The 23393-nt window shown below is 36.9% G+C and overlaps 1 protein-coding gene across 4 annotated transcripts in view; it reads right to left on the minus strand.

The window, feature by feature from the left end:
- The window catches only part of BICC1 (BicC family RNA binding protein 1), a 115085-nt gene that overhangs the window by 64704 nt on the left and 26988 nt on the right, over positions 1 to 23393 (minus strand). For all 4 annotated transcript variants that reach the window (XM_074830410.1, XM_074830409.1, XM_074830408.1 and 1 more), the window contains exon 2: positions 12172 to 12218. In XM_074830410.1, the coding sequence (XP_074686511.1) occupies positions 12172 to 12218 (47 nt within the window). The remainder of the gene's footprint in view (positions 1 to 12171; positions 12219 to 23393) is intronic.

Below are 23393 nucleotides of genomic sequence, written 5' to 3' on the forward strand. Positions count from 1 at the left end.
TGGAATATTTCAGAGACTATGCTACACTTCTTGTAGGCAGACTGTAAATCCTGTCCATGAGCCTGGTGACAAACACTGAAAGCTGAACATCCTGCACGAAGAATCTTAGGAGACTGGTTGGGTAAATTATACAAAAGAAAATTAAGCTGAATAACTACAGGTGATCATATCCATAAAAATAAAAACATTATTGTCTCTGAGGCAGCACAAAACACAGGAGTGGATAGGAAGCAGGAGAGGGAACTGAACACTGATTCTTTTAACTTAATAAATCCTTCTAAAAGTGACCCATCCCTCTGGGGTACAGGGGGCAGGTCTTCAGCAGGTTAAGTGACAAAAAAAGGACACTATAGGAAAAAATAGTGATATCCTTCCAGATCTCTGCTTTTACTCAGAAACTGCCTCTGTGCAGACAAAAACACCCCACAAGCTTACCACAAAACATGCATTCAAGACAGGGCCCAAACTACTGAATTATCTTTAGGGTCACTCTTCATGTCACTCTCAACCATATGTTTACACATCTCAGAGAGCATTTATTAGTATAAAATCACCTTCCAGCAAGCTAAAAAAGTATGACCAAATAAGATGTGATTTCTCCAAGCAGTATGACGTTTAAAACTGAAAAAGGTTTGATGCAATGCTAATGTAATAAGTCAAGGGAAAAAGCAAATGGTGAAAGATGGGAAAACTACTGTGAATTAGAATAATAACAAAACCACATTGAAGTCTGAGACAAAAATACAGATGGCTGAGCTGCATCAGTAGCCCTTCCCCCCCGCCCCCCCCCCCCAAACCCCAACTTTGCAAGGGTCAAGTTCTCCATCAAGCAGATATTGGGAAGGGACTGGAAATGCAGGACAGACACTATTCATTTATATTTCATAAGCACACCTTGGAGCAGCCAGTGGAAGGGCACCTCCAGGGAATTATTACTGGCAACATGACCATCTGGAATTTCAGAGCCAATTGCATCTGCAAGTTCAAGATGGCTCCTAGTCTCCATTTTGACATAGCTTCAATAAATATCCCTGTCTTCACTGACATAAGATAGGAACTATAAAGCCCTCGAAGCCAGAAACAACCCCCAACATGTATTACTAAGGAACAAGCGCTTCCCAGTGTAACTGTGTACTGTTAAAAATTGCTGTAGAGGAAGAAATCCCATGTGTGAGAGTCGGGAAAAGACAGAGAGAATTAGAAAAAGTATTATTGACATAAAGGTCATGATAATAGAAATTCTGTAAGTAGACGTTTGGTAATCTTGTTTTGAAGCTGAATCTCCATCTGGTTAAAGAACACACAGCAATCCTTTATGGATCACCATAGCTCGCTACATTTATGGAGGATGACTTGCACCCAAGAAATATTTCATACACAGCTGCTGAAGGGACGGTGACTGATTGTTTTGTTACATCACTGTATCCATCCCATTTTTAATGGGACTGTTTTCTGAGAACCATTCTTCCTCAATCCTCAAGAAAATTTGTTCCATCAATTTTACAGAAGACAAAGATGAGAGTTACTGCGCAAGACAGCAGAGAAACAAAATGAAATATAGGAATATCAACAATAAAAAGTAGTACCACTAATGGCCTTTCAAAACTTGACAAGTACATTTTTCCATAAACATGGAGTATTACTGGGAAGATAGTTTTACTGTCATAAAAAGTAACGCTTTTTGCAGATCAAAAAATAGTCAAACAGTTGCTGTTGTGGGTGCAGAAAGCAAGCCAAGCATTATACATGATATTTTACTAAATTCTGCAGGTAGGAAGATTTCTGCGATCAACACCCATGCCAACTTCTCCCAGCACAACTGATTCCTGAACCCTACTGCTTATCTTTTTGCTCTTCTACAGGCACATTTTAATTGCTTAATTATTCACAGGGAGCACACCATTTAAAGGGTAAAATGGAAAATACTTAAGCAGTGAGATTAAATCACAATACTGTTCAAATAACCTTAAGATGAAGTAACTGCAAAAGCTTTTTAAGTATGGTTCTGAATGATAAAGTGAGCTTTAAAAACAAAGGCTCTAACAAATCAGATTTTTAAGCATCAAAACCACTCCAAAGCAAGGTTTCTTACAAAAAGGAGACCAAAACATCATGGAACTTTATGTGATGTCATCCACCACCTGACACAGATTTTTAAGTTGTGTTTTATTTTTTTTTCTTCCCCCCACTAAGTACTACCTAAAATATTCTTCAGGATACAAAATTCAGCAGTTAACTGAAAATACCATGAGACACAGAGTGGTCTGATCACATTTATCTTGCCACAAGATAAATCATCCTGATTTTGTGCCTATTAATTTTCCTTTATACCTAGAACAATCTTAAATAAGCAGTGAAATTGATTTATATAAACCTGACATGTAGTATTGTCTTAATCTCAGCGACACCTGTAAAATGGCTTCTTAGTAGACACAAATACTAATTTTAAGACAGATACAGGTCCTTACCTGCCATTGTTTACAAATGCACAGAAGCTGTATTTGATACTAACACTTTCTGCTAAAATGTCCAGTTTCCATAAATCAAGTGCTCCAACTCAAAGTAGCCACAAAAAGTGAACAGACAACTCAACAAGTATTTCTACATCAAACTGAATATGAAAAGAATGAGCTTGCACTTTGAGCACAGCTTTAAGAACCATAATGCAAGCTGGGGCTGTGCACAGAATATTTAGAAGTTTGGAGTTGCAGTTCATCAGCAGTTCTATTTCAATTTTGACAAACACACACATTTTTCTTTTTTAGAAAAGAGACACAGACAAAATAAGTTCAACATAAACAGTCACATTTTGGATGCAAAATCTGCTTGTAATTAACAAGGCAAGAGTACCAGGGTGAAGGGATTAGTTAATTCCATTTACTAACTCTCACAAAAAAAGCCAAAATTCAGTATTGCAGATTTCACTAATTAAAAAAGCTTTTAACATCCAAATGAGCATTTCCTTTTAGAAAATGAAACCGTTACACATACAATCTAATCTGGTATTAACCAAATGGTGGCAAGTGAGATTTTTAAAATCAGACCTCAGGATGCCTAGTAAAAACAAACACAAACAAGTTCCATCAGTCTCTGAGTATTTTGTTTTACAGACATAAAATGTTCATTCTGCACATTTTGCTTTCAGAGAAGTTGTGTTAGAGTACTGTGGCTCCCTCAGTATGTATGCATTTAGAGCAATATAAACTAGAAGAGTAAACTTGTTTATTGGAAGCATGGAGTATCATTCACATGAAGTTTTTTTTAAAAAAAAATATTTTCTATATAAGCAGGAGAAGACCTGAGCTGAAATGTCACAGTAGACAAGTAAAATTCTACATGGGCTGATACTTATTTCTTCTTCCAATGCAGAAGTGGTGAAGCAGCAGTATCTGAGAGGATGACTAATCCCTGAACATGACTTCTGGCAGCAAGAACAGAGCAATGGGTGTAGCTGCAACCAGGAGTATTATATTTAATGGTGGCTTTTGGTTTTTGTTTTTGGTTTTTTTGGTTTTTTTTGAGTTGTGGGGGAGGAGAAAGCATGGGAACAATAAGGATGGGAAGGAAGAACAAGACACAAAAAGGAATTGTATAAAACTACCTGGGAACAGACAGTGTGAATTCAGCCTCTAAAACCAGTGAGGCCGAAGTAAGTGCTTGAGATGCCAGAGCCAGAAAACACCAATGGTAGAGCATCAAGGACTACTGGGTTTGGTGAGAAAATATGAGGTGTGTAAGAAGTTAAAGAGAAGATGACAAAGTTTAGCCCAAAGCTTGGTGCAAATGTGTAGCTTTTTTGCAAGTCTGGCCCACATTTTGGGTATAGCAATGGATTCCTATCCCAAGATTTGTCGTGTTCCCCCCCCCCAAAGGTGGTCTATATATGAAATTCAAAAGTAGAATTCACTGTTTACATGACAACTACTACTCTAAAAAGAAAGCAGTACAGTGTGCCTGACTCCATAGCATTAATGCTACTTTTCTGCAGATAAGGCAAGGGGCTATTTCTGAGCAGGAGCAGATGGCCCCGAGGCACCCACACAGTCCAGGCCCAAACACCAAGTAGAGTTTGCAGTTTGTGCTCCTGCATGGCAGAATAAATATCTCCTATGTAGACTGGTGGCACAGCGAGAATTCAAGCTACAAAACACAGAAAACCCTTTAATAAGTTGGTTCTTAATTTAGATTGTCAATGTTACTAGTCTACATGTGACACAACAAAACAATGCACAGGGAGGACAAGGATCACGCCCCAATTGTGTAAATTTCTGTACAGGAAGAAGCATTATGAAAGAAGTGCCTTCCCAAGTGTAAGGACATGAGTGCATGTGTCTCTTGTAAGGTAGGGGTGCCCTATCGTCTGATTGTATATTCCAACTGTCAGAAACCCCAAATACATATTTTTGAAAATTATCTGTATATGACTACTTGGTTAGTCCTTCTCCCCTAACTCTACCTGTCTTTGAAAAGGGTAATAGCTAAATTTTAGAGCCTATCATATGGAATAACCTGTATGGGTAAGGTTCAGTACTACCATACATGGTTTTTTTGTGCTTCCACTGCAAGTAATTTGTTTCAATACTGCAGGAATTTGATCTTCACATACTAATTTGTCTATCTTTGTTACACTGATTTTTATTTTTAGTTAATTAAATGCCATAACAACTTTATGAAAAAAATTAAAAGCATTTTTGATTTTTCCAACTAATTTAGATTTGGGTATAAAAAGGCAAGAGAAGGAAGACATGCCTGTTTCCCATTCGTATATTTCTACACAGCTTTATGTCAAACTAAGTAAAATACTGACAAGCTTTCCTCCAACTCCTCATGACCAATATTTTTGTGGTCTGCATGTACAGACTTTGAGACTTCCACAAAGAAGCAAGCAGGCTGTTTGTTGTCAAGGACTATATACAAGCCCAGATTAACTCTAAATAAATTTGCTATCTTCGCCAGCTATTGCTAATGACTTTATCAAGAATTAAGGCAAGCATGTGCAGGATGAAGAGGTACTGAAGCTAAAATTAAAAGATAAGATTAACATCATTCGCCATGTATTCATTTATTCATAGTTTTGATCAATGGGTATCAGCTGATAATACTTAAAAAACCAAATTAACAGATTATATGTACAGGCAATAAAGGCAGCAGAGTAAACATCTGCTTTACAGCTCAAACTTTCAGGCTGCAAATAAAAGCTCTGAATCAGTAACGAGAAAATTGGGGAAAGCTACCTGTGTGGATATGGCTTTGGAATTTATGTTGTTTCCTTTTCCATTAAAGCATTTTTATCTTAGGAAGGAAGAGAACACATGCATGCATGCATACACACTGCATCTTTTTTTTTAACCTTCACTTTACCTGAAATGAACTGGGAAAGATCATTCTTAAAACAAGGGCCTTGTTTAAGCAAGCAAGTATTGCAGTATTGTTGCTGTGTCCAGAAACTGCACTAAGTGAACCTTCTGCAACAATAACATTTACATAACTTTGTACTTGATTTACAAATACAGCAAATAAAGTTAAGTGTGAAGAAAACTATCAAATGCCCTCACCTATAGAGAAACATTAAAGTCCTTCCTTTACTTGACTTGAATGTTTTCTTCACCCTCAGTGGAAATATTAATCAAAGGTCACTGGTAATACTTTTATTTTAAATAAATGACTGAAAGTATAGTAAAAAATGTAAAGGGATTATCTAAGCATGCAAAAAGATATAAATGTATCTATGTGTATAGTATGAATGTATTCTACACAAGTAATAGAAAAAAGGGGATATTTATCTAAGAAAAAGATATTACTTAACAATGAAGCCCCCACAGCACATCATTAGAAACACCAATATGCTGCTAATTCTCCTCTTCAAAAGCAGAAGCAGCAAATCTCCTCCCTACAAATCAGGAACCCAGTGTGTATTATTCATTTGTATCATTCTCATACTCACCCCACCTTTCCTATTTTTCAGAAAAGGAAAGAGTACAAGCATTTCTGGGGACCTAAATCCCTCCTCTATTTTAAGAAAGAATTTCACTTTCAGTGTGAAAAGGATTAAGCATCTCAGTCGAGACTGTGGTAACAAACTGCTCCTCTGTTGCTTTATAATACAAGAGATCTTGCACAAAACGTTAAAGTACAGCAATAAGGTGGCATAAAATGGAACTTCATCATCAACTAAAACTCTGATTCACTTGGAACTCAGACCAAGCTCCAAGCAGTGATGTAGACAGTCATACAGCATAATACTACAGGATCAAAATCCCCACTATTTCTGGTCAAGGAAATTATTTACAAGCAACTTGGCAAAGACAGTTGCTGTTTTAAGACATCTAGGTGCACTGGGCACTTCAAGGATTAGGCCCATCAGAGAGCACTTTCACATTACAGGTAGACTCTCAAGATTGTCCCCACTGTATCAGAAGCAACACAGAAGCAGCTAAACATGAAATAAAAAACAACCCCCCTTGTAATTATTCCATTAACAGAGTGATGGCTGTACTAGAGACATGACAGATGCAGTTTTCCACAAGAATGAAGCCTTCTCACCACTGAGCTCTGTCTGAACTAAGCAAAAAGTTAAGTAAGCATTCTTGATTTACCTTTTTAGAGAAACCGATCCAAGCTAAACAGTCTCTTTCTTTCCACTGGGTGTGGTTTTGCCAAAAGGGAGACAATCCTCTCAATCTCAAGATTTCCTGAAAGGGTTGACTGCCACTGACATTCTTTCAACTCTCTAATCCATACCACCCTCTCTGAGCAGTTGCTTCCTCTTCCCAGGAAGCTAAATGAGAGGAAGTTCCATGTAAGTTAGAATCGCATGCCAGTGCTCCCATCACAGCCTAGCACAGTCGGGTGTTTCAAGCCAATTCTGGAAACATATGGCCTTAATATATCCTTGTCACATGCTATGAGCCAAACTCTACATCAAGAGGTTATTTTAATGCTAATGCAGACCCTGATTTCTACCCAGAAAAAGTGGAAGGTGTGGAACCAGCTTCTACAGTTCAAAAGTGCACTGGTGGTTGAAATAGACAAAAGCCATGATAATGTATAACCATGAACTCACTGTATCTCACTAGCAAGATAAATAGCACTGGATGAAAACAATAGCTGAGCAGTTGCCATCAGAAATGGTAACATAGCCTTAGGAAACTTAAGTAGACAGTTCAGAAGAGTCATGGATGAAGACACATGGAAGGCCCTTCAGAAGTTACTGCTGAACATGGATAATAATCAGCCTGAGACATCTTATTCTCAGGTCAATTATTAATATTTTTTAATGCCTGAAAATGCCTTAAGCCATTCACATTTGAAGCTCTACCTACACATTTCATGTTCAGAGATTAAAAAGGAAGACCAACCAAGTTTGTCTGACCCATTGCATACAGAAAAACGTAACTCTTTTAGTTAAATTTGTATCAGCATATACTAGCTATACTTACAAAAGCATTCATGTATACATAATCATTGTATCAATATATTCACACATAGGAATTTTGCATAAATTACAAGGTTTGCCCCAGATTAACCTAACAAGCATTTTTCAAAGTTCCAGTGAAAACACAGGATGTTGCAAAACAAGGTCTTCTACCATTTTAGATAAACAAACAGAGATTGAGGCAGCTTCCTTACAGCCTTTGCTGCCAGAGCCTTAAACAAATAAAAAGTAATGTATATTCATTAACAACGACTGCATACAGAAGAGAATTTAACAGAAAGGTGATTAAAGATGCAGTTAGATATACCTATTTTTCACATCTTCAAATAATTGTGGGGTTTTTTGGTTTGGGTTTTGTTTTGGTTTGTTTTTTTTTTTTTTTTAATCTTTTGCTGCTACTGTTTTCAATATCTATACTGGAAGAACAACTCCTTTTAAAGGATGGTTTCACCAAATACAGCTTTCCAAAATGACCTCAGTAACTTTTCAGGTGCTACTCATTTAATACAAAAAGAACTTACAGATGAAACATGCTGTATGTAAGGACAGGAAGGAAGATTAAAAAAGGAAACCTTAGTCTTCCTTTACACTCCTAAACTCCTAATAATTAACAGAAGAGATTTTGGTACACACATGCAACATTTGCCCATTTGCATCTTCACACTTCCAAGCATGATTACATCTGCATCAGGGAATAACAGTCTGCAGTCAAGAGAAGCACAAACATTTAAACACACATTTTGCCTGAATCCAGTGATATCCTAGAAAACCCTAAATATCTGCAACTGTGAAAATGAATATATTCCTACAAACACCATTTCTCTTTGATTAAAAAAACCCCAAACAAACAAAAAACCACCACAAAACTTCAATAAGGTCAACATTCAGAAACAATAAAACCCACAAGTTACAGCTGGCTGGTAGTATATTGTGCTTTCCACAAAACCAAATTCTGCAAACCAACTCTTGAAAGGAAGAGCTGAGATGCCCCTTCAGAAATACTCCAAAAGCCCATGACTAGCACATACACACTGAATTATGCTGAAATAAGCAGCTTACACCTGACCTAGAGTCAAGCACTTGGGCAGAGCACATGTGCATGATTTCCAGTCACTACCTTCTGCACATGCAGTCCCACATCACACCAAGAACTCCACCCAACTTCTACTAAACCCACAACCTTCGCCTATCGCCCACTGTCCTGTTGACAGTCCCATGATAAGGCTAGATATATATTCTTGCCCTGAGAAATTTCAGAATGAGAGGTTATCATCAGTACTAAGATTTCCAAATGTTTAAGAAAAAAAAAAGACTTGATGACACAAGAATTAAAAGCAAAACAGAAATTATCCATTAAACTCCCCTCCTTTCACGTGGCTGACCCTCATCTGTTTTGGATTATGAACTCTTCAGGGCAGAGATCCACCACCTTCTTACATTTTATATAAGAGTGCCATGCATATCTATAGTGCTACATAAATTATACGTTCCCTGGAACAACGTCCTGGCTTTGTCTGGGAAGGGCCTTGCTTGCCTATGAGGCGTGAACCAGATGTTATAGAACTCAATGGAAAAATTCCATCATCAACTGAAAATAGGCTTTGGATCAAGAACAAGTAATAACTTCATGTTATGTGTTACTCTCACAGAATAGATTAGGACAATAATATATAAAGCAAGGTCCACAAAGATCTTTTACATAAATAGTATGTAACATAACAGCAAACCAATAGGTGTTTATCTAAGATCACCTGTCACTGAACTGCAGATCAGAGGGCTCTAGAAAGAAAACTATCACATTATTTATTTATTGCTAAATTATTAGCAGCTCTCAGTGGTTTTGAAAAATCCACATTAGACTATGTTAGGTTTTCCCCCTTTGAAGCAGTACTAAAACTTAGAAATATTAGAAGCAAGTACGCTAAAATCTTCAGAATTTTCAAAGTGACACTACCAAAAAACATTTATCTACTTTTCACTTTAATTCAGGAGTAGAGGAAGGGGCACTTCATCACTTGATCTTCCCCACCATGACAGGGCAGAAGCATTAGCTTAATTTGCCCCTTGCAGTCAAGAACTGGGGCTTATTCTGTAACTCCACCATCAACTGCAGAACATGTGCTTGTTTCTCCTAAATTGCTCAGTGAAATAATGCATTTTGACATTTAAATTGTTATTATTAAACTCTGAAAAGTTAAAAGTTGATAGGAGCAGTTCACATCCACTGAGAGTCTGCTTAATTATGAAAATCCAAGTAATACCACTTGCTCACATGTCTGAAGACCAGTAAAAGACTACTTAGCAACAAAAACTTGTATTAACTTTCTCTAGAGGCATGACAGATTCATTACAGCATACACGTGTAGCTTAACAATCCAGGCTGAGTCCCTGACTTTGAGCTCAGCTCTGAAAGCATAAGCAACTTCTGCTTCTCCTGAGGGCAAGCTAACAAAGAACTGAGCACTGTTCCCCATTGATCAGCCACCAAGCAAGACCCAGCAGCCACTTACAGGGCCAGCTGCAAGACGTCAGCACTGTCTCACTCCCTCCACTACCAGCCTCCTCTCTCCTCCCCCTTGGTCTGCATGTTTTGACATACAGAATCACCTTCTTGAATCTCTCCCTCATTACTTCTGTCATTTCAGCATTCATATGAAAACTTCTTCCACCTCACACACCCCTTCCACCCAACAAAAATTTCAACACGTTGAGAGTAGATTTTGTCAGAAAATACTATACATGGCATTATTTATGCCAATTACACCCTCCATTCTTGATGTGTCTCTTAAACAAAGCACTTTCCCTCCCCATTCCACTCAAAAGCCTGCCAATAACTCCCTGAAGTGTCATTTTCAAAACTATTTCAAAAAATGCATTTACTATAGCTTCAAATTCATATTAAGTTTCTGAAAGTATCTTGCCACCTTAGTTTGCCATGTGTTTCTAATGCTACAAATCACTTTCTTCCTCACTACACAACATGGAACACATGAAAAGTCTTCATTTTACCTCCAGAAACTCTGCCCTATTCATTTCACATGAGAAAGGAAAAAGCTTAACCCTGATTAAAGGAAATTGCACAGACAGAGACGGTGAGTAAGCTATGAGCAACTGTCCAAAGATTTTTTTGAACAAAGGAAGAGTCGCAAAGATAGTTTCCATCTGTTTTTATTAGCTGTAGTATTGTGTATGTACTTAGAAACTTCAGTAATCTAAACTATAGAGTTGATGAGATTGCAAGAATGCCAGTCAAAATGAAGCAGCTTTAACCTATTGCAGCATCCACCCTGTGCCTATATAATAATTAAGCACATATGACAACATAATGCCAAAATAGTCACTACATCTATTATCAATATGGATAAGTAGTGTACTCTTATTCACACACAGTTCTAGCACATTTCGCTTTCCTATTAAACTGTATTTTTTGCTGTTACACTAATAACTACATAATTCTAAGGGCCATTATATCTACAGTAAATAATCAAGTATCCAAATACACATCAAATATATAAGTCACTCAATCCCACACAGAGGAAATATTTTGTCCACAACTTCAAGAATTATGAGCAGATTTATACAAGTGTAAAAAACAGTTGTAAAATGGATGATGCGTAGAATGAAGTATATGCTACTATGGCTTAGCTTTTTTTCAGCAAGTAAAAAAACCCCATGCATTTTGATAAAATCTTAAAAAAGAATTAGACACATTCCTCTCTGAGCACACCAATATTGACAGTTAAGCAAAGCACTATGTTCAGAAAAGTAACTCTCATTATCAGTCAAGAGCAACATAATCTGAAGACTCCTATAAAATACTTTCCAAAGCAAACATTTTCAGCACTATATATACTCCTCCCATCCAGCCTTCATCAAAGCATCTGACAACCTCATGCAGGATAAAGTATTCTTTCACATCTAAGAGAGACTTTTTGAAGTAACACTTATAAATACGAAGAAAACATGAATATTACAGCAAACTGCTTGACCACCAGTCAAAAAGGAGTTTCAAGACATTTCAGTATACAACATGAAATAGTACAGAAAGACAAAACAGCTCATCATTTTTATTAGCATACTGTATGCAGATCTTCATTAACATAGCTCGTAAATAATATTTTACATACTATTCTTGAAAAAAATAAATGTTGCTTTGCAAAAGTAATTTCAAAGTCATTACTCTTGACCATGTTTCTCTTTGTAGTTTAGTTGCTGCAAGACTATTTTTTTCCAGTCCTTCCGTGCCTCTGTCTAACCACAAACTTTATTGAATCATTCTGTGGATTGTGCATTTCTTAAAAGGCCTTTGCATTTCTCAACCAAATATTTATGCTTTCAGGGATATCACAATAAGTTTCATGCCAGTTTTTCAATAACAGGATGTAGCATGTATCCATAGACATAAAAACCTTAAGACCACCTCACATCATCATCTAGATAAACCCCCTGCTATTAAGCAAAATAAGCTTTCACAATGCATATTTTGATATTTTAAGTTAAATAATAATTAAGTTGTGCATGAATGACAGTAGCATACACCAAAAACCCCCATTCCTCATCACATTCCATGCACAGCTGAGGTTAGTAGACACATTAAGTGACAAAATATTTTTAAAAGTTTGATCAATACAGTGGAAACTGCTCATTAAGTTCAATTAGTTGATCTCCTGAGTGAGCAATGGGCATTATTTTTCCTCTAGTCAACTGATGTTATAGAATTAAAGTACCTTTCTTACCTTCTGAAAAAAGTCTTCCCCACTTTTCCCTTTGCCCTCTGCAGCAGCTGTAAAACAAAAGCAGGATCTGGTTACCAAATACATAGGAGAAAATTTACAGGCTTACATATATAGATTATCAATGAGTACATGCTACTGTGAAGTTCTAACTCTGGGTAGCCTTTTCTCGAGCAATAAACATTTGTCAACAGCTGACTAATACCTGGAACAACCATTTGCAAGTCACTTGCTAAGGATGGAGTCCAAGCAGATGTCTGTATTTGCATACTAGAGCTATAATATACTGATACATATTCTAGTTACAAAGTAAATATGGTTGTGTAAGTCGAGTGATTTATTCACACTGCATACTTTGCCACGTAATTCTACCAACAGGAGGATCAAAAGAAAGCTAGGAGGGCACAAGATTTGCTATATCAGATTAAAAACTAGAACCAAAACAATAAGCATTACAGTAAGCTAGAATCACGTTTAAAATATTTTTCCTCTATTCTGCTATTTTTATATTGAAGTGAAATATAGAGCTACTGTTATTTGGTTTATCAAAACTGAAAGCACCACAAGAATCTAAATACTTATTAGTGCTGCTGAATATTCCTTTCTTTCTCAACTGCTTGTTATCCCATGAAATTTTGCAACATGTACTTTCCACCAGCCAATGTTTATGAGCTACTACATTCATTTATATCTGAAAAAAAGGCGAGCCCAGATACTTCCACTAGAAATGGTGGCATTGTACAAACCAGAGGCATAAGCACATTTGAATACTTGAGAATGACATTCAGGAAAGTTGACTCAAAGCTAAGAGTGGTACTGAACGTGGCTACTGGTAGGGCTTGACAACTGGGGACAAAGAAGCACTTGTTAATCAGGGAAAAACTAAGAGATCTTCATGCTCTTAGGTGAGGAAATCAAAGGCTGAAAGGTGAAAACTTTGACTTTGTGAAGAGAAACACCATCAGAAACCACTCTTGACACCAATCCTATTTGGAGAAGGGACAACAGAGAACGCTACCCTCCTCCTCACACCCAACACACACCTCTTGCAGTGCAAGGGGCCAAGCATGGAGGGTCCCAGGTCCTCAGCTTTAGAGAGGATGAACAGGGAAAACTGGCATCGCCAGAGGTATACATGCCAGCGCATGAATCACTCCCTGTACTCTAGGGCTGTACTGGTCACACTAGGACATTTGTATTTACATAATAGGAAACACTAACAAAAGGAAGAGTGAATAATAACTTAATACATGTAGGGTGTAAACGGAGTATAATGCCTTCATAGTACTTTTCAAAAACAGTGCCGATAACACCACAACTGCAGAACAAAACATTGTTGTTGAACACAGCTTGAAAGCTTACAAGAAGCAATCATAATTCAGTGATTTCAAGAGCAAGACCTGAATTAAGGCATGGATTATCTCCCACATGTATTTAAATTCATAATTGTAAATTTAGTTAATGTAAATGATTCACTTAAAATGATACAACTCTTCGCATATAGCTTATATAGTAGCTTATCTTTGTTGCAACCTGAGACCTAGCAACCAATTCAAAACACAGTAACTCAAACTGATTAAGAAGAGGATAATTTCCTTTTCCTTGAAGAAAGGGATGCCTCCAAATCAAACTCCAAGTGCAAAAAGTTTCCTGAATGGTACTGGATTACTGAGGAAGCTCATTATCATAATCATTTTTCTGTATTTCTTACATGCAAAACAAACCTCTAGGTTACCCCATCACCCTGACTTCAAAACTCTGTTTCAGGTACGTAGTTCTCCCCACTCTTTCAATTCCACAAGCAGTTCCAAACTCTTAAGTTAACATTAACTCAGCTAACACAACCTAAGAAGAAATGCAACCGAGCAGATACAGGCTCAAGGCATGAGATGACTTTTTCTATCCCAGAGGAAGCAGTGTCACTATATTTGAAATAGGCTTCTCAAAATATCAGTAACACTTAAATACCATGGCAAAAGTGTACACCAGGAGTTTTAACTAATACAGTTCAGAAGTTCATGTTATTTAACTCAAGTATAGTCAGGGCAGAGGCAGTGAATGAAGCCTGTCAAGCAGCCGTCTTGCTGCAGAGCAATTCCAGACTCCGCAATTCCACAAGTCTGAGAAGACTACCTGAAATCACAGAAAGCTGGGCATGAGCCTCTTTAATCAAGTAATAAGCGATAGGACAAGAGGGAATGGCCTCAAGTTGCGCCAGGGAAGGTTTAGACTGGATATTAGGAAGCATTTCTTTCCAGAATGGGTTGTTAGGCGTTGGAATGGGCTGCCCAGGGAGGTGGTGGAGTCCCCATCCCTGGAGGTGTTTAAGAGTCAGGTCGACATAGTGCTTAGGGATATAGTGTAGTTGGGAACTGCCAGTGTTAGGTTAACAGTTGGACTAGATGATCTTCAAGGTCCCTTCCAACCTAGATCATTCTGTGATTCTGTGAAGAAAACAAAGCCCTCCTCAGCCTCAAAACCCGCAAGTGCCTGGAAGAAAAGAGTAAACTGGTCCACATTTCACCAGAATGAGGTTTTTTAGAACGAGAAAAAACAATTGGGGAAGATTTCAGTTTTTCAGATTTACAAGCTACAGCTACTAGCAGAAAAACACAACTTTCTTTTGACAGCAGCCACTTCATAGATGTATGTTGTTTTACAAGTTTTCCGTTAACTCAGGAATAGCTATGAAACACTTTTGGGAAATGAGGAGTACCACCACACTATTTCAAGTGAAACATGGGACCAACATGCTTTTAATCAGAGGGTACAGGAGATAATTGGAGATGAGAACATGACAGATGTGAGGCTGAAGTTGCAGTTTTGAGAATAGACAGATTTTGTTCCAGCTGGAAATACACGATTTTTAAGCTACATACAAACAAGAGATGGCTTAGATAATAGCAGTGATGCTCTGCAGGGCATTTAAACAGAATGCTGACAAAGCAAATTCCAAGCTTTTTATTGTAGGTTTATTTTTAATCTGAATCATTCTGGTGACCTGATTTACAGCTTGGCCCCACCAACAACTGTATGGCACAACAGAAGCACTCCAACAACTACAGACAAAGTAAAGAAGAGGGAATGAGAATATCCTAAACTGGGTTCACAGAAAAAACCAAAACAGTATAGGGAATAGAGAAGTTGGAGCAAATGGCACTTTAGAAACATCTTTAGTTAATAATCAGCGGTTTTAGTTGTTGCACCATACTATAGAGATATGGTCTTTAATTATAGCTTTTCAGCACATAAGATATGCTTTATGTTAATTCATTTGTCAGGTCTCAGGATATCTACAAAAAGGCAGGGAAGACTGTATGGTGGGTTTTTTTTGAAAAGTCACTGAAGTTTACAGTCTCTGTACCTTAAAGCAGTTCTTCACATGATTAACAACATATTGCAATATGTGAATATTTTGTCACTTCACCTCCATGATACAGCACTATTTAATCCATGATGAGGTTTCTCGTTTTTCATATAAAATAGTTTTTCCATATTAAGGTGATCTATTCATTACCATCTCCATTATGTACTGAATAAAATAATGAAAAAAAGATGCTCAGAATTGCAGCTTGAAGTACTGCATTACACATAGGATGATATCTTTCAAAGAAAAAATGCCTACAAATTTGAAGATAAACTACGTGAAGCAGTATATTGTTTCCTTTTAGGTTAGCTATTCTCTAGCTATTTTCTCCTTTTGCCCTCCCTCCTCTTGATATAACTTTTTGTACCAATTTTATGGGTTTACTCTTATTTTAGCTGCTTCCTAAAAAAAAAAAAAGCTGCTTTCTTATTTCTATGAGGAGAAATTACAGTTAAGAAAAATGAAATTTCATCAGTAGTTTATGAATTTTGGGATGCTATCCACAACTACACACATTTTAACTTATGTTTACCTCCAAACCAAGTACCTATATTTAAAAAAGTTTCCAACATGTGCGAAACATACTATTCACATGAAATTATCTTGAAGCTTTTCTTCCTCTCCGAAGCAGGCACAGACAGTTCTAGCACTTCTGAAAACAGCCAAACACAAGGGGAAATTTATCCATTTCTTTCATAATTGAAAGGCTAAACAGATTTTGTTCAAACAACAAAACCAGCATGTTTTGCAGGGAAATGAGCAAGAGAAGCATTCCAGAGTTATGAAATTTATGCACAAGTCATTAAAAGTGGAAACCTTTTACAGTGTTCACTACAACAAGCTGCAGTTTATTAAGTCATTGAGATTCACCTCAAATCAGATAAACTGAGATAAAAGGAAGTGTTAATTTGTGTTTGGGAAAAGTCTGCTGGGTCACTGCGTCATAAGCTCAACTTCTTTCTAAACAAATCTTGAGGGTATTAACCCTGACTTTCAAAATAAATCTCATCTTTGAAATATCATATCGAGAAGCTCCCAATATTTACATCTGACAGATGTAGCCTGGCAGATTATTTTAGTAATCTTACTAATATTAAAATTTTAATATGAAACCAAGCTTTCTTCAAAAAGTAGTAAATTTCCAAGTTCTCAAACACCCTTTTGTGGGAAGCTGAGGGGGCCGGCAGTGCTGTAGTGGTGCTGCATGGAAGGCACAATGTAAATCTCATCACTAAATTTGAAATAAGCTTTCACATTTAATTGACAAAGTTTTGCATTTAATGACTTCATAAATGAAATTGACAACTTCAAAATACCATACCAGTATTACGAAGTGATGCTAACGCCTAGCACTTAAGTTACCATCACTAATCCTGATCTAGAAAATACTATGCAACATGTGCAGTTATCGAATGGCTTGCTAAATTCCACTTCAAATAATGATTAAAAAACACTTTTAGAGCTTTCTTCCTATAGATGCAGGTCACTAGAGCCCCACTACCCTCAGTTGCTGTGAGAATGTTTTTAAAAGACAAGTCCAAGTAGTTACTTGTGGAAGACAGAGACTTTTGTATTGTAAGAACACTTTCAGCCACCAAAGGAAAGAGCCTGTGCTGCTCACTTCCACCTTGTGCTTCTCTCCTCTGTTTGATGGCATGGCTTTCTGTGAAGCCATGGCAGGGACCAGGTCTAGTTTTATACTTGGTAGAAAAAGCAGCATTTACTGGAATAGCCCCTCAGTCTTACTTAGCTGGGAAGGGCAAAAGGAAGGAGATTTTTGGGCCTCACTCAGCTGACAGCTCTGACATATGCCAGTTGAAGGTGTTCAGGGAACCACAGCTTCAAGAAGCAGTAGCAAACAAAACTATCACTTTGTAAGTCTTCTCCAGAACCACAGGCTCCTCTGCCAGCAGGACCAGGCACCACAAATATGACCCGAGTGGGAGAAGAGCAGCTAACTTTCTAACAGTGCTATTTTACAGCAAAGTGCTACCAAGTCCATGAAAGTGCTCCTTGAACTCAACTAAACGTGTGCAATGACAACAGCTTAACAGTGTCTCTAATGAGAAATAGGAAAGCATCAGTGCTTTGATAAGATTTCCAGATGTGCTCTGGAAAGCCATGCCTGGTTACCCGCCTTCGGAGACCACTCCACCCTTCTGCCAATGGTCCCTGTCCCCAAAGCAGATCTGAGAGAAGCCACAAACCAAATGGTAATTAATACAACATACTGACTTTCTGACTGACAAATTGATTCATTTCTGCTGACCTCTGCTACTCAGGAAATATTGTTTTCTTAGAAACAGTATTTATTTTATGGTATTGAATAATCACTTAACTGACCTTCACAAAAACTAGGATTATTTTTACACAAAATAGTAACATTGGTTTCAGAAATACAGACGAAAGGCTATGTAAATGTGCATAATAAGCATTTTATATTTTAAGCCGTACTCTGTTTATTATAATTTCTTCCATACCGTGAAATATTTTATATTAGGTTTTTGCTTTTCAAGATATATTGGATTGCTGAGGTTCCATCCAATACAAATATAAAACAGTTGAAACAGGTGTTAACTATTATGGTACCCATGAAGTACACCACTTGTCTACTTAATCACCAAATCATAAAAAAGCCCAATTGTAATTTCTTCTAAGTTCACATGGAAAAATGAATTTGAACTTTTACTTCAACTGTTATTTTAATTATGCAAAAAATCTGTTACAATACAGGCCATATTTTACAGGAACTGAACCCAAGATACACTGATTAAGACAAGTCTTGTTTAAATGAATTATTGTAACTTTGTGTTGATCTCACATCAGCTTTGTGTCTCATTTTCTAAACTCTTGAAATTGTTATTGAAACAATGTAATATATGTTTGTGAATTTGCCTTTACATTGATTAGTATCAAAACTTCTTACTCCATCTGCATTGAAAGACTGCATTTTAAGAGAATGTAAAAGCATGTTCTGCTCTTCAGGTTTCAATTATGATGAAACAGAATAATTTCTTTGCATCAAAACACTCTAACAGGAGAGATAACTAGGTATTATTTTAGTTTTAGCAAGACAAATCAACTTAACGGGATTTCAAGAAACTGTAGAATAATATACCTGAAGCTAAGTAATCAATTATCCTTCCTGTCCACTGAATGAGAAAGAAGTCATAATACTTATGTTGAGACTGTCCTCATGTTAATTAGATTTGATTTTTTCCTGAAACTGCCATAGAAACATGCTAGCTACATAGCCAGGTTGTTGTTTACTATTGTTTCAATTAGATGGACAATTATTCATATTGAAAGCCTGTATTTCTCAGAAGTTACCAAGCTGGTTATCATACACAAAAAAAACCCCAACCAAAACCTTTTTTCATTGAACCAGAAACCACCTGACAAAAAGATTATATTTTCCTGTGCACAAAGTCAGACACTAACACATACATACTGTGAAAGCTTGCTTATATCAAGCCAAGATAAAGAATTCCACCCCAATGGCCATGGAGTTAAGCCAAATTGCTGAAAATATGCCTTTAGGAACAAAAAGATAGAGCACACATTGTTAAAGAGAAAAAAAAAAATCTGACCTTAAACTGAATTTGTTGAAATCCAAACAAAACAACTTTCCACTTTTCTTGTAATTAGAAAGCTAGTCTCACTCCCAGTTTTCAGCTTAGAAATTAAGAAGTTAGATGGAGAGACAACTCAGCTATAATGAATGGGTCTGGCAAGAAAAGTAACAAGGCCTAAACAAACAAGAAGTCTGCATAACAAACAATCTTGAATATTATTTTTCAATTGGCTTTTCAATAACATTATTCTTCTCATTTTATGATTTATTATAACAAATTTCATGAGGTAACCTGTAACACATATCAGTCCCAGTATTTTAGGGTCTCAAGTGGCTTCAGAAATATGACCAAGTTTTCCAGAGTTAATGAATGAAAATCATGCATTTAAACTTTCTTAAATTCATATATAAAGCAAAGTTTATGTCTTGAGGATGCTCAGCATAGACAGGTCTGAGTAAAGATACAAATTCAACTGGAGGTGTCAGAAAGGGGGGGGGGTGGATGAAGGGAGACAAACCCCAAAATACTCAAGTAGTTACTGGCACACTCAACAACCACGAAAACTAGCAAAAGTATACCTGTCCATACAGCATGCTGACAAATTTGTCAAGTCATGACCTACATGATATTTGGAATATTACAGAAATTACCCAATGTCTGCATAATCTGTGACAAAAGAACTCTTGGGCTGAAGGTGAAAGAAGAGTGTCACCTTTTATTAGGGAAATAAAAGGGAAGAAAATTAAATTAGTTAGGAAAAAAATTAAAAACAATGCAGACAAAAAGACACCCATGATGTAAACTTAAAATGTTTATATGGGAGCATTCTTGCTCTGGTAAAGCAGCCAAAGAAGAACTGGAATAATTTCAGCATGCTCAGTAAATGACAATAAATAGACTGTTAAATACCTGGACATTTTTGGGTGGGTTCCACTGTATCTCCTTCTGTTAGAAGGAACTTGATACACAAGCTACTAAGGTATCCATAAAGAGACCAGATGTGCTTTAACTTCTGACAGACATAACTAATTCTGGGAAAAAGGCAGACCAAGTATAGGATACTTTTACCCCACTGTTGAAGTATAGTGTGTATGAGCCCCCAGAAGTCCAGCATCTATGGCCTCTTTTCTGACTACTTCCTAGCTGGAGGAGGTTTCTTGGATCAAGGGCCATATCATCTGAATGCAGATGTAAACACAGACAGGTAAGATGTCCGTATTCTTCATTCTCCCCTTAAGCCCACACTTACTCTCAGAGACAGAATCATGAAGACTATATTCACTTATTAGAATATTTACTTTTCAATAACCTTCTTTCTCCCTGCATACTATATTAAGATTGTTGGCTAATAACTAAAACCATCCTATCACCAAAATTCATAGTTTCATCCATCTATCATTTGTGATGAATAAAGAGACAATGCAGAGAAAAACAGAAAGCTTAAAAATAAACTATGCTTACTTTCACTACCTCTGTATATATTGCCAAGAAAGAACACAAAGAAAAAAAACATATACACTCTAAAGACTAAAAAGATATTGATTTTGAACAAATACTCCTAGAGATTTGCTTTTAGTTTCTGTAAGGACTCCATAGATTTGGTGACTAATAGCATCAGGGCAAGAAAAAATAAAAGGAAAAAAATAGAGTTACACTGAAGGCTACTTGCCTTGTCAGACTTCCCCCCCACATCAATATTTTTGAATCGCATAACTATAAAAGTCTATCTAGAACCAATAATCTAATATATAAATAAAATTTACAGTTGTTATGTAACAACAGATTTTTCTAATTTTGCAAACCAAATTTATCTCTAGGGAAAAAGCTGTCTGCCAAGTCTCTGCGTAGAGAAAGTCTGTCTATTTATTTATTTTTATAGCCAAGTCACAGCTTGAAAGCAGGCTGTGAAGTTGGGGTTGCTCTGGGAACCCCTCTTTCCTTGTTAGAAATCTGTCCTTTGAAAGACGCACATGGGTCTAGTTCATCTGCACAACCACAGAACGCTTCCTTATGTGATGTGGAGCACAATCGAGTGCATGGCACAAGATTTAGGATTTTAATGAAGATAATGAATTGAACGCTTTGCTTTCTGCCAGCTACCCTTAAAAACGAAGCCAGGAAAACTGACTAGCTGTCAGCACTGCATTACCTGATTAAAACTACTCTATTACTGCCTCAGATCGACACTTGTTCACTATTAAAGCCCCAAACACCCTGTCATCTCTGCTACTTTGCTTCTCTTTCCTTGCATACAGAAATCCCAGTATCAAAACTTTCCTCTTTGCAGCGTGATTAGGATTGCTATGGTAGAACTGCAATCATAGATCAGGAAGAGGCCAAAAAGCAAAAGTTATTACTGGCAGTCCCCACACTACACAAGCCAATTCTTATACTCTGTGCTTTAGCATACTGGGTAAAATACTCCTGGAAGTCTCCTACATCATCCTTCAGATGCATTCAAGGACCGCTGCTTCTTCCTACAGTAGATGTGCCAGCTGATGTTTCTATAGATGAAGTTTTCAAATTCCTCTTCCTTCATCCAAACTTCTACCAACTTCTTTAGTTTGCTGCTAGCATTTCTAGAGTCTGTTCTCACCTTTTTATTTCTCACTGTCAAAAACTAGGTTGAAAACAAAGCCTCTCTTCCTTTAGAATACTCAGTTGCTCAACCATAACTTGATGAACCAAAGAACAAAGAGGTTCTTTGGAAGTCACTACATACCCTACACTTTTCTTCAAAAACCCTTCCAAATTCTTGATTTCAATGGCTGACAGATTAAATCAATCTGCTGGGAGCAGCAGAGGGCTTGTTGGAAATTCCTTAGCTAATAAAAATTCAGCCGAAGTCTAAAAGAAACCAAAACAAAAACCACACACAACCTCACTTTACGTTTTCCTTAAAGCATGAGGAGTCTCAAGCTAATGCAAAGATTCCATTTCAAGTTTGTAACCACTTTAATTGTATTGTAAAAGGTTAAAATTATAGGAGAATATCCATGCAGAAAGTGTAGCTAGCTGCCATGCTGTAGGAAAGGTGAGAATTCAAAAGAAGAAAGAATTAAAGACAGGGCATCCCAGCTAGAGGGCTGCTGGTCATAAAAGATACCGGATACTTTTCTGAAACAAGAGGAACAGTTGGTACATTACTGTAAGCATGCATAACTTAAATATAAAAACTTATAATTTTAATTATTTCTTGTTTTATCACCAGGACTTAAGTAACACTGTTAAACTTCCAGATATACTATACGAAGTTAGAGAACATACTTGATGTGGGCAAACGGAGGTTTTCTTTGCTTTGTGAAGAGGTTTCTTTTCAAGAAGAGAGACCTAACTTTTGATAATTCTTCACCAAGAGATTCTCAGATTACTATCACCAGATTTTTTTAATTATAAGCAAGGTTTTCCTTCCATTTTAATCAATGGATGAAGTCAGCTCTTCAGCATCTAAATATTGTAGTAGCTGAGTTCAACAACCTATTTCTAGTTTCTCTTAAAACAGAAAGAGTTTGCATCTGTGCTACTGATAATCACTTTTTAAAAGCGAAACTATCAAACACTGTCAATTACAAGAGAGCTTTATTAAGATCCATGGTTATTAGCATGAATGAAACCTGATTAGAACATTGTATTAGACACATTCATGCACTGTAGCTCACCCAAGTATTTCCCCCCAGTTTTGAGAAAAACATTTTTGAGAATAGATTGGATACGGTACTAAAAAGAGAAAAGAACAATTCATTCTAATGTTCATAAAACATTTTTGCTACCTAAATATGTAAGAATAAAGCATCTGTGACCTCAGTCTTCCTACACTCCTTGGTCAAGCTGCCCTCCAGAAAGATGCAAGGTGGAGTCACATTCCAAAAAGTGTCACCTCTACTGAGATGTGAAGAGGAAAGATGAGGTGGTTTAACTTTTGCTATTTTATTCAAGCAGTTAGTTAATTGTCTCCTTTCCTTCAAATGGGCCTTTCTGCATTTCAATTTTTCAGGAAATTTAGGAACCTGTGGTCAAAATGATAGTCTGGCCAGAAATAATTTTCACATTGTATTAATTTGTTCCAAACCCTTTGTAGGCACAAAACTGACAGAAGCAGTCAGCGGCCAGCTATGATGCTAGCAAGAGTGCTCTCCCACCTTAAATACAGTCTAGATAATATCAATTCCCTTGACCCATGTTCCAAAGAGAGGTAGTTCTGGAGGAGAACTGGGGAAGGTCTGCTCTCGTAGCTGTAGGAAAATCTCACCAGTATCCCATATGACCCACTGCTGTTATAAAAT

Source organism: Strix aluco, chromosome 7, assembly GCF_031877795.1.
Source record: "Strix aluco isolate bStrAlu1 chromosome 7, bStrAlu1.hap1, whole genome shotgun sequence".
NCBI classification, from domain to species: domain Eukaryota; kingdom Metazoa; phylum Chordata; class Aves; order Strigiformes; family Strigidae; genus Strix; species Strix aluco.